General features: G+C 44.5%; 1 protein-coding gene across 1 annotated transcript; it reads right to left on the reverse strand.

Annotated features, from left to right (window-relative positions):
• Positions 1-32: 32 nt before the first annotated feature.
• On the reverse strand, positions 33-1,577 carry LOC117089540 (pulmonary surfactant-associated protein A-like; the record flags this gene model as incomplete). Its single annotated transcript, XM_033220893.1, has 3 exons — positions 1,488-1,577; positions 445-639; positions 33-170 (listed from the first exon to the last, which is right to left on the reverse strand). Coding segments are annotated over exons 2-3 (310 nt in total), but the record flags the coding sequence as incomplete, so codon positions are not given.
• Between the last annotated feature and the right edge of the window lie 11,360 nt (positions 1,578-12,937).

Here is a 12,937-nt window from a genome sequence, read left to right on the forward strand (position 1 = left end):
AGGGTTGCTGTGCCCGTGTTCCCACTGCCCACCTGCCCCACCCTGCTCACCTGGAGGGCCCCTCTCCCCAGGCTTCCCCTTTTCTCCACGCTGTCCAGGGATACCAGGGGCTCCAGGCAGCCCATCATTCCCAGGAGGACATGGCATATCTCCAGGCGGACCCATGGGGCCTGCAGAGAAAAGAGACATGGATGTGTGGGATCCGTCACCCACAACTGGTTGGAGCTAGTGAGACTCGACCCTCATTATCACTGGGGCTGTCCCAGTTATCACTCCGTGGGCACTATGAGGACAGACTCTCCAGGATGCGCCATCCTAAGGGCCCCAGGAGCCCACCAGGTCCCACCCAGCTCACTATGGCCCACAGCCTAGGGGCCTAGACAGACGGCCTTCTGGAAAGGGGTCTGTGTCCCTCAGCAGAGGGTGGGGTCTCCAGCACAGTACCTGGAGGGCCAGGGTCTCCTTTGACACCATCTCTCCCATCCCTGCCTGGCAGGCCATGGGATCCAGGAGTGCCAGGGATACCAGGGCTTCCAACACAAACGTCCTTCACTTCACACGCAGCGCCAGAGGCTGCCATCAAGGTGAGAGTGAGGGCCAGAGGGCACAGCCACATGGCTCCGGCTCCAGCTGCTGCTCCTGCAGGAGAAATGCCCGTGAGCCCATCTGCCACCTCTGCCAACATCTCCCTCACTGTGCTCTGTCAGGACTCAGGAAGCTGAGCAGAGCCCGAGAGGCAGGGCAGGCGAGACCAGAGTGCTGGGAAGACCCGAAGCACCCAGGAAAATTCCCAGCATCATCTGGCACCTGGCGTGGTCTCCCGCTTCAGGCCCCCAGCTGGAGGTGTGGGGTCTCCAGACTGCTGAGGAGGAGGAAGAGTAAGGAGCTCTGGGGAGCCCGGGGACCTAGGCTCCACTGTAGTCTCCTTTCTGTCAGTGCCTCACTGTTACCCTGGGAAACTGGTTTCACCTCTCTGACTTCAGCCGAATCTTCCATGCTCTACAGAAAAGCTGCCCTGTCCCTCCCAGGCTGTTAGGAGCAAGGATGAGGTCACCCACTCACTGACTCACTCCATCTGTCCCTCATATGTGCAGTTACCTTCTTTTCAGGCTCTAAGAAATCAGCAACCTGAGAATGAAAAGAGATGAACACAACCTAGGCCCCTCAAGGTGATGATCAAGGGGGTGATGACCCTCTCACAGTCAGTAATTAGGTCTTCCTTCTCCTTGGGGTCTGTTCTCCCACTCCCCCGGCTTAGGCCCTGCTGAGCCCCTGGTAGGGATGGACCTGGCCAAGGAAGATATCAAAGCATGAGGGCCTTTGCAGGTCATCCATGTTGACCATGCTGTGAAACACCTCTCAGTGGACAACAGGGAGTCGCCCTCCTTCCCAGCCTGGGCCTTGGTCAGGCCTATGGCTGCTGGGCTGGTCCTCTCTGTCTGCGATCCTCAAGCTGGAGAACACGCAGGAGATGGGGCTAAACTCACCCACACACAGAGCCTCCAGCTGCTTGGGTCTCTGCCTCCAAGTCAGAGCATAAAGGTGGACAACAGCATTTATAGGGTGTGGGCTGCCAGGCTTCTTCCACACCCCTGAGAGCTCTACTACAAAACCTGTGCTCCAAGTAGGAAATAGGCATGGTGTTTACACAGCATGTTTCCCTGCAGAACACTCAGGTTGGAGGAACACTTAGGACCCTTGAGGGGAGCGCAGAACCTGGTAAAGAAAAACACGAGGTCTGTAAGAAGAGAAATGCCCCCACTGGTTAAGGTCACCCACCCTGCACTCAGGGAGATCCACTTGCTTCCTGGTTTAGTGTTAGACAATGAAGAAGTCACTCCTCCAGCTGAGGGTGGTCAGGTTGATCCAGGCCAACCTATCTGCCCTGTAACCTTGCTCAGCTCTGAGCCCCAGGCCCCCCAGCTGCTGTCACTGGAGCCTGCAGCCAAGTTGGTGGGCACATGGACAGAGTGGCAGGCAAATATGCTGCATGTTCCACTTCCGTCTGCCCTAGCAGGTTCAGCTGGAGGAGTCAGGGCAGCACCTGGAAGGTCACGGGAGAGCTGCAGTTTCTGTCTTTGGTAGAACATCACTTTGGGTGATGTCTGGCAACCTGCAATGATGATTATGCTAAGTGTCCCAGTGATACATGAAGTCCTAGTTGGTGAGGTCCTGGTTCAAGCATCTGGATTAGGAGGGAATCTCCAACTGTGGAGGTGGTAATGATGGAAACCAAGACAGGAAAACTTCCCCTGGCTTATTTGGAATTGGTTTGAAAAATCTCAAACCCTTGAGGAGTCTGGAGCTCTTCCAGGGAGCAGAAGCTCAGCAATGGACCCCACTCCCAGGAGCAGAAAGCTGGGCAGTGCCAATTTGTAGCACAGGGTCTTTCAGCTGCCCCAGTGTTGCCTGCCACACTATGTGGTAAGTGCTGGGCCAGGTGTGGAATGGGGGAGTCAGGCCAGTGTAGGGTGGGGGCAGGTGGGGCGCAGCTCCAGCAACTCAGCTGCAGAGAGGCAGGGCTGTTTTGTAGGTGATGAGCAGGGACAGAGGCCAACTCGGATGTGCAGGGCCTTGTGGTTTGCAGGGCAGGGCATAGCTTTAGGGGAAAGGCACACCTGAGTTTTGACCCACAGCTGTCACTTATTAACCAGGTGGACTTGGTCAGTTTCATTTTTCATTTTATTATTCTGAAACAACATCAAGATTACAGAAAAATTGCCAGTATAGTACGACTTTTTTTCCTGAAACTTTGAGAGTAGGTTGTCAACATGAAATGCCAACACCCCAATACTTTAGTGTGTTTTTCATGCAAAGGCATTTTCACCTTATAACCATAATCAAGAAATTAACACTGATACAATAACTCCACATAGCCTTCAGGCCCTATGCAAAATGTACCCAACGCCCCAGTAGTGTCCTTTATAGCAAAGGATCCGTTTCTGAGTCATGTGCCTTATTCAGTTGTCATGCTTCTCCAGTGTCCTGAAACCACAAAGTCCCTCTGTCTTCCCTTCACCTTCATGACCTGAACACAGTGTGAAGATCACAGGAGAGTTACTGTGTAGAATGCCTCTCACTTTGTTTTTTCCTGAAGTATTGTCTCACGATTAGATTCAGGTTCTGTAACTTCGGCAGAAATACCATAGACACCTGCTGTGCTCCTCTCCCATTCTGCCAGGGCCATGGGACTTTAGTTTGCCCCAAGAATAATGATGTTCACATTGATCATTGAATAAAGTGGTGGGTGTCACGCTTCGCTACCATGACTACATTATTTTTCTGGTTTTAATCAGTGACTATGTTGTGAGGACACACTTTGGGACTATTGTAAAGATCCCATTCCTCATCACACTGTCTTTGTCGCCCATTGATTACTTTGTAGCAATGTGGACTCCTACGTGAGGGCTACCACCGGCCGCCAGGGGGTGCCGAGTACTCGCCTGCGGGCTGCAGTGGGGCCCATGCGTGTTTGATGTAGAAACAGCTACAGTTTACCAGCACATGGCACCAGCAAACCTAAAGAATGTCGTTAAGAAGCACAAGCTTGTCACTCTTAGCCCTAAGAATTGCTCCAGTCCCTGCTGAGTTCCAAGTGCCCATGCCAGGCCACTCAGCCGCGACCACAGCCTCCTACCCCTGCTCAGGCCCCACGGCCCCCGCCGGTCCGCTCTCCTTCAGTGCCCTTCTCACTCTCCTCGGGCTTCATCCCCCATGCTGGGCCACCTCCCTCTGCAGGGACATCCTCTTCACACTGCCAGGCCCTGGGTGCCCACGCAAAGCCACCTTAGAGTCCACAGTCTCACTGCACTCTGAGTCCCACTCCCTGTGGCAGGACTCTCTCCTCACCCAGTGTGACTGAAACAAGGAAGATGACGCTTTCCCAAGTGGGCAAAATAAGACTGAGGGGCGCAGAGTGGGAGGCATGCACCGCCCTAAGGACAGCCCACAGGCGTCTCTGCAGATTCGAGGCTTCTATCTTAGTGCTCAAGGGACCCTTTCCTTCCCCTTTCTCCAGCTGCACTGGGTGCTAGCACTGGGAAGAAGCTGCCTGTCGCTGCTGGAGTCATCGCAGCACTCTATGAGGCATACAGAGAGTAAATCCCCATTCCATGCCTCAGTCAACTGAGGCTGACAGGCATTGCGTGGATTGCCAAAATTACCCGGAAATCCTCTTTCCAGCTCAATCCTCTGCTAGAACCTTCCCAGAGTCAGAGGGATGTGCTTATTCTACCTGCACCTGGAGACAAAGAGATGCATAAATTGATTTACTAATTATGGATATATTTCAAGATCACTTCTACTGTCAGAATCTAAGGGGCAGCTCAGCCACATTAAGGGAATGGAAGTTGACACTTCTCTTCCTTGATGCAGCCAGCAAACTAAGCAAATATGTGTGTATGTATTTTATATATATATAATATATATATATATATGTACACACATATATTGTGTGCTGTATATTTACACACATATCTATATTACATTGGCACATCTAATAAATGTCACTGCGTTCTTTAAAAGAATAACACAATAAATCTTTCTATTACCTAGAAATGACATATTTTAATTTTCATCAACACAGCTCTCTCACCTCTCTACCCTGAGCATTTTGAGTCTTCCAAACCCCAGAGAAACACATCTTGCTTTATTGAGGCTTTGAGCGGAGGGAGACAGCTTTTCCCATTCTGCACCTTGAAGGAATTTAAATTGGCAGATGGCAGCAACTATCTCCAATGAAATAGTCTTGGGAAAACACACGTGCATGCGCGCGCGCATGCACACACACACACACACACACACACACACACACACTTACTTTGCATCAATAAGACCATACTGTAGATACTCTTCTACAATAAATGTTTTCTCTTACATACCCCAGCCATCTTTTCAGATTGACACATACGGATATAATTGTAACTATAGTCTTTTCTTGGGTTTTGTTTGTTTTTAATTTGGGTGATTTATTCTTTACTCTCTTTTTAACTTTAAAAAATTTCTTATTTTTAATGGACACATAATTTTGTATATACATGGGATATAGTGAGCTTTTTTGATACATATATGCAATAATCAATGATCAAATCAGGGTAAGTTGCATACCTATCACCCCAAAAATGTATCAATATTTAGTGACGAGAACATTCACAATCTTCTCTCTCACCTCTTTGAATGTATATAATGAGTTACTGTTGACTGTGGTCACCCTCCAGTGCTCTAGAAGGCTAGAACTCATTGCTTTTGTCTACCTGTGATCTCTTATCCATTGACCAACCTCTCCCCATCCTCCATTCTCCTAGTCTTCCCAGCCTCTAGTATGCTACTGTTTATTTCTGTGATATTAACTTTATTTTTAGCTTCCACGTATGTGTGAGAAGATGTTATGTTTAACTTTCTCTTCCTGGCTTTATTTCACTTAACATAATGGCTCATCCATGTTGCCATGAATGACAGGATTTCATTCTTTCTTAGGGCCGGACAGTATTTCATTGTGTATAGTTATCACATTTTCTTTATCCAGCCATCCATTGGTAGACACTTAATTTGATGCCACATTTGGCTATTGTGAATAAACACGGGAGTGCAGATATTTCTTCAACACACTGAGTTCCTTTCCTTTGAATATATTCCTTTGAATACTGAGCAGTGGGATTGTTAGATCATATGGTTGTTCGTGTTTTGTTTTTTGGAGGAATCTCCACTCTGTTTTCCATAATGACTGCACTACTTTACATTTCCACCCACAGTGTATAAGAGTCCACTTTTCCCTGCATCCTTGCCAGTATTTATTAGTTATTGTCTTATTAATAAGAACCAGTCTGCCTGGGGTGAGATATCTCATTGTGGTTTGATTGACATTTTCCTTAGGAGTAGTAATATTGAGAGTTCTTATTTTTAGCATCTTGCTCTGTCACCCAGGACAGAGTGCAGTGGCACAATCTCAGCTTACTGCAGCCTTCACCTCCTGGACTCAAGCAATCTTCCCACCACAGCCTCCTGAGTAGCTGACACTTTAGGCATACACCACCACGCCTGGATAATTTTTTGTTTTCGTAATCATGAACCCTCACTATGTTGCCCAGGTTGGTCTCAAACTCCTGGGTTCAATCCATCTTCCCACTTCAGCCTCTCAAATTACTGGGATTACAGGCAAGAGCCACTGTGCCTGGCCAAGCATTTTTAATATACTTGTTGACAATTTGTATGTCTTCTTTCGAGATGTGTCTGTTCAGATCATTTGCCAATTTTTAAACTGTATAGTTTGGATTTTTTTTTTCTTTTTTTGCTGTGGACTTGTTTGAGTTCCTTGTATATACAGGATATTAATTCCTTATTGGATGAATAGTCACAAATATTTTCTCCAGTACTGCAGGTTTTCTCTTCAAACTGTTGATTGTTTGTTTTCTCTGCAGATACTTTTTAGTTTGATATAATCCTATTTGTTTATTTTTGCTTTTGTTGCCTGTGCTTTTGAGGTCTTTGATAAAATCTTCATCCAAACCAGTGTCCTGAGGCACTTCTCCTGTGTTTCTTTCTAGTAGTTTCATAGTTTCAGGACTTACATTTAACTCTTTAGTCTATTTTGTGTTGATTTTTTGTATGTGTGAGAGATAGGAGTCCAGTTGCATTCTTCTGCATATGAATATCCAATTTCCCCAACATCTTTTATTGAACAGACTGTTCCCCCAGTGTATGTTCTTGATGCCTTTGTCAAAAATCAGTTGACTATAAATATGCAAATTTATTTCTGTGTTCTCTGTTGTGTTCCATTGACCTATGTGTTTATACCGGTACTATGCGGTTTTGGTTATCACAGATTTATAGTACATTTTGAAGTCAGATAATGTGATGCCTCCAGCTTTTCGCTTTTTGCTTAAGGTTGCTTTGACTGTTTGGTGCCTTTTTGTGGTTCCATACAAATTTTATGATTGTTCATTCTCATTCTGTGAAAAATGTCATTAGTATTTTAATAGGCATGGCATTAAATCTGTAGATCACTTTGGGTAGTATGGTCATTTTAACAATACTGATTCTTCCAATCCATGAACATGAGATGTCTTTTCACTTTTTTGTATCCTCTTCAGTTTTTTCTTCAGTGTTGTATAGCTGCCATAGTAGAGATCTTTCACTCCCTGGCTACATTTATTCCTGGGTATTTTATACTTTGTAGCCATTGCAAATGGGACTGATTTCTTGATTTCTTTCTCACATAGTTCTTCTTGATGTATACAAATGCTGTTGACTTTTATATGTTGATTTTGTATACTGCAATTTTACTGGATTCGTTTATCAGTTCTAAGAGTGTTTTTATGAAGTCTTTAGGATTTTGTCTTTTTAAGATCATGTTGTCTACAAATAGGGACAATTTGATTTCTTCCTTTCCTTTCAAGTTTGGATGCCTTTTATTTCCTTTCATGATTAATTACTCTGGCTAGGGACTTCCTTAACTATCTTGAATAAAAGTAGTGGGCTGGGTGCAGTGGCTCATGCCTGTAATCCCAGCACTTTGGGAGGCCAAGGCGGGGAGATCACCTGAGGTCAGGAGTTGGAGACCAGCTTGGCCAACATGGTGAAACCCCATCTCTACTAAAAATACAAAAAAATTAGCCAGGCATGGTGGTGGGTGCCTGTAATCCCAGTACTTGGGAGGCTGAGGCAGGAGAATCACTTGAACACGGGAGGCGGAGGTTGCAGTGAGCTGAGACCACGCCACTGCACTCCAGCCTGGGATACAGAGAGAGACTCCATCTCAACAACAACAACAACAAAAAAAGACTGGTGAAACTGGGCATCCTTGTCATGCTCAAATTATTAGCGGAAAAGCTTTCTAATTTTCTCCATTCAGTATGATGGTGGCTGTGGATTTTTTGTATATGACCTTCACTGTGTTGAGGTACTTGATTTGTACACCTAATTTGCTGAGCATTTTTATGATGAAGGGATGTTAAACTTTGTCAAATTTTTTTTTGCATCTATTGAGATGATCATATGTTTTCTTCTTCATTCCAGTGATGTAATGTATCACACTTATTGATTTATATATGTTGAACCATCCTTGCATCCCTGAGATGAATCCCATTTGATCATGGTGATTATATTTTGGATGTGCTGCCGGATTCTGTTTGCTAGTATTTTGCTGAGGATTTTTGTTTCTCTGTTCATCAGAGATATTAGCCTGTACTGTTCTTGTTGTTGTTGTTGTGTTTATGTCTGGTTTTGCTGTCAGGATATCAGGATAATGCTGGCTCCATAAAATGCGATTGGAAGAATTTCCCCCTCTTCAATTTTTTGGAATAGCTTGAAAAGAATTGGTCTTTTTGTTCTTTAAAACTTTGGCAGAATTCAGCAATGAAGGCATCCAATCATGGACTTTTCTTTGATGGTAGACTTTTTATTATTGATTCAATATTGTTACTAGTAATCGGTATGTTCAGGCTTTCTATTTCTTCCTGGTTCAGTCTTGGTAGGTTGTATGTGTCCAGGAATTCATTCATTTCCCCTAGATTTTCCCATTTGTTGACATAAGTTGTTAATAATAATGTTTAATGATTGTTTGTATTTCTGTGGTATCAATTGTAAGTCTCCTTTTTTTGTTTCTCTTTTTTACTTATCTCAGTCTTCTCTCTTATTTTTTTAGTTAGTCTAGCTAATGGTTTGTCAATTTTGTTTTGTTCACAATACCAATGTTTCAGCCAGGTATAATGGCTCATGTCTGTAATCCTAACACTGAGGCCAAGGCAGGAGGATCACTTGAGGCCAGGAGTTTGAGACCATTCTGGGCAACAAAAAAATACTACATCTTTTAAAATGGAAAGAAAAAAACATCTTAACTGGGTGTGGTGGCGCATGCCTGTATTCTCAGCTGCTCAGAAGAATGAGGGATCTCTGGAGCTCATGAGCTGGAGGCTGCAGTGAGCCACGACACAGACACTGCACTCCATCCTGGGTGACAGAGCAAGATGCTCTCCCTAGAAAAAATACAAAAACAAACAAACAAACAAACAAACAAACCAAAACCTCCCCAACTTTTTATTTTATTGATCTCTAGTCTGTTTTTTGTTTATTTCTGCTCTGATTTTTAAAGTTTCTTTCGACTAATTTTGGGTTTGGCTCCAAAGAAATAGGCTCAGAAAGTCTCTCTCTCTCTTACTTTGCACAAATAAGATCATACTGCAGATACTTTTCTACAACTAGTGTTACACACCTCAGACATCCAGACATCTATTCAAATTCTGCAATTAGTAATTTCCGTTACATCCCTCAGGCATCTTTTCAGATGAACACATATAGACCTAATTATAACTATACTCTTTTCTTGGGAGTTGCTTGTTTTTAATTTTGGTAATGTATTCTTCACTATCTTTTTAACTTTTTTGAAAAGCTTGTGCACCATAATAAACAAAAAGGATAAGAGAGAAGTTTACATCACAGTGAGTTGTCACAAATTAAAATTGATAAAACTACCAACCAGTCAAAAAGTAAACTTTGCCAGCACCACAGAGTGGTGTGGTCTTGTGTGGTCAGTTTCTTTTTTTTTTTTTTTTTTTGAGACGGAGTGTGGCTCTGTGGCCCAGGCTGGAGTGCAGTGGCCGGATCTCAGCTCACTGCAAGCTCCGCCTCCCGGGTTTATGCCATTCTCCTGCCTCAGCCTCCCGAGTAGCTGGGACTACAGGCACCCACCACGTCGCCCGGCTAGTTTTTTGTATTTTTTAGTAGAGACGGGGTTTCACCGTGTTCGCCAGGATGGTCTCAATCTCCTGACCTCGTGATCCGCCCGTCTCGGCCTCCCAAAGTGCTGGGATTACAGGCTTGAGCCACCGCGCCCGGCCTGTGTGGTCAGTTTCTATGCCCTCTCTCGTCCCTGTAGGAACTCATTATTCTAACCACTGTTGCCATTGATTAGTTTCCCTGTTCTTGAAATTTATATAAAGGACATACTCATACACTAGGGAATTTTGGAGTCTGGCTACTTTGGATCGCCATTGTATGTGTGAGATTGATCTATGTTGTTGCACATAGCAATAGTGTGTTCATTGCTGACCAATATTCTACTGATTGAATATATGACAACTGGTTCCTTACTATGGTGTTGACAGACAGTGATTATTTCCAGTTTCAATTTAGTATGTATAATGCTGGTGTGAACATTCTTGTACATAAATCTGTCAGGTTATGAGGTTTTTATACTTTAAAATATTAAAGTATTAAAGTATATTCTGGATGGGGTTCCAAAATGGCTGAATAGGAACAGCTCCAATCTGCAGCTCCCAGCATAACTGACACAGAAGGTGGGTGATTTCTGCATTTCCAACTGAGTACCTGGTTCATCTCATTGGGACTGGTTGGAAAGTGGGTGCAGTCCATGGAGGGCGAGCCAAAGCAGAGCGAGGCGTTGCCTCACCCGGGGAAGTGCAAGGGGATGGGGGATTTCCCTTTCTTAGCTGGGGGAAGCTGTGACAGACTGTACTGGGAAAACTGGGAAACTGCCTCCTAAACACTGTACTTTTCCAATGGTCTTAGCAAATGGCACACCAGGAGATTATAGCCCATGCATGGTTCAGCAGTTCCCACGCCCATGGAGCCTTGCTCACTGCTAGTCCCAGATTGAATTGCGAGGAGGCAGGCCTGGCTGCAGGAGGGTGTCTGCCATTGCTGAGGCTTGAGTAGGTAAACAAAGCAGCCAGGAAGTTTGAACTGGGTTGAGCCTACCGCAGTTCAAGGAGGACTACCTGCCTCTGTCTGGGTACAGGACACAGCTGAACAAAAGGCAGCAGAAACTTCTGCAAACTTAAATGTCCCTGTCTGACAGCTCTGAAGAGAGCAGCGGTTCTCCCAGCATGGTATTTGAGCTCTGAGAATGGACAGACTTCTTCCTCAAGTGGGTCCCTGACCACCATGTAGCCTAACTTGGAGACACCTCCAAGTAGGGGCCAACCGACACCTCATACAGCCAGGTGCCCCTCTGAGATGAAGCTTCCAGAGGAAGGATCAGGCAGCAATATTTACTGTTCTGCAATATTTGCTGTTCTGCAGCCTCCACTGGTGAAACCCAGGCAAACAGGGTCTGGAGTGGACCTCCAGCAAATTCCAACAGACCTGCAGCTGAGGGACCTGACTGTTAGAAGGAAAACTAACAAACAGAAAGGAATAGCATCAACATCAACAAAAAGGACATCCACACCAAAACCCCATCTGTAGGTCACTATCGTCAAAGACCAAACGTAGATAAAACCACAGAGCAGAAAAGCTGAAAATTCTAAAAACCAGAGCACCCCTTCTCTTCCAAAGGATCGCAGCTCCTTGCCAGCAATGGAACAAAGCGTGACAAAGAATGACTTCGATGAGTTGACAGAAGTAGGCTTCAGAAAGTCAGTAATAGCAAACTTCTCTGAACTAAAGGAGGATGTTCAAACCCATCACAAGAAAGCTAAAACCTTGAAAAAAGAGTAGGCGAATGGCTAACTAGAATAAACAGTGTAGAGAAGACCTTAAATGACCTGACGGAGCTGAAAACCATGGCATGAGAACTACATGACTCATACACAAGCTTCAGTAGCCAATTTGATCAAGTGGAAGAAAGGGTATCAGTGATTGAAGATCAAATTAATGAAATGAAGTGAGACGACAAGATTAGAGAAAAAAGAGTGAAAAGAAGTGAACAAAGCCTCCAAGAAATATGGGACTATGTGAAAAGACCAAATATACATTTGATTAGTATACCAGAAAGTGACAAGGAGAATGGAACCAAGTTAGAAAACACTCTTCAGGATATTATCCGCGAGAACTTCCCTAACCTAACAAGGCAGGCCAACAGTCAAATTCAGGAAATACAGAGAACACCACAAAGATACTCCTCGAGAAGAGCAACCCCAAGACACATAATTGTTGGATTCACCAAGGTTGAAATGAAGGAAAAAATGTTAAGGGCAGCCAGAGAGAAAGGTCGGGTTACCATAAAGGGAAGCCCATCAGACTAACAGTGGATTGCTCAGCAGAAACCCTACAAGCCAGAAGAGAGTGGGGGCCAATATTCAACATTCTTAAAGAAAAGAATTTCCAACCCAGAATTTCATATCCAGCCAAACTTCATAAGTGAAGGAGAAATAAAATCCTTTGCAGACAAATAAATGCTTAGAGATTTTGTCACCACCAGGCCTGCCTTACAAGAGCTCCTGAAGGAAGCACTAAACATGGAAAGGAACAACTGGTACCAGCCACTGCAAAAGCATACCAAATTGTAAAGACCATCAATGCTAGGAAGAAACTGCATCAACTAACAGGCAAAATAACCAGCTAACATCATAATGACAGGATCAAATTCACGAATAACAATATTAATCTTAAATGTAAACAGGCTAACTGCCCCAATTAAAAGACACAGACTGTCAATTGGGTAAAGAGTCAAGACACATCTGTGTGCTGTATTCAGGAGACCCATCTCATGTGCAGAGATGCACATAGACTCAAAACAAGGGATGGAGGAAGATCTACCAAGCAAATGGAAAGCAAAAAAAAGGCAAGGGTTGCAAACCTAGTCTCTGATAAAACAGACTTTAAACCAACAAAGATCAAAAGAGACAAAGAAGGCCATTACATAGTGGTAAAGGGATCAATTCAACAAGAAGAGCTAACTATTCTAAATATATATGCACCCAATAAAGGAGCACCCAGATTCATAAAGGAAGTGCTGAAAGACCTAAAAAGAGACTTAGGCTCCCAAAAATGATAATGGGAGCCTTTAACACTCCACTGTCAATGTTAGACAGATCAATGAGACAGAAGGTTCACAAGGATATCCAGGACTTGAACTCAGCTCTACACCAAGTAGACCTAATAGACATCTACAGAACTCTCCACCCCAAATCAAGAGGGTATACGTTGTTCTCAGCACATCACACTTATTCCAAAATTGATCACATAGTTGGAAGTAAAG

This window comes from Trachypithecus francoisi, unplaced genomic scaffold (genome assembly GCF_009764315.1).
Source record: "Trachypithecus francoisi isolate TF-2019V2 unplaced genomic scaffold, Tfra_2.0 Contig00855, whole genome shotgun sequence".
In the NCBI taxonomy this organism is placed as follows: Eukaryota; Metazoa; Chordata; class Mammalia; order Primates; family Cercopithecidae; genus Trachypithecus; species Trachypithecus francoisi.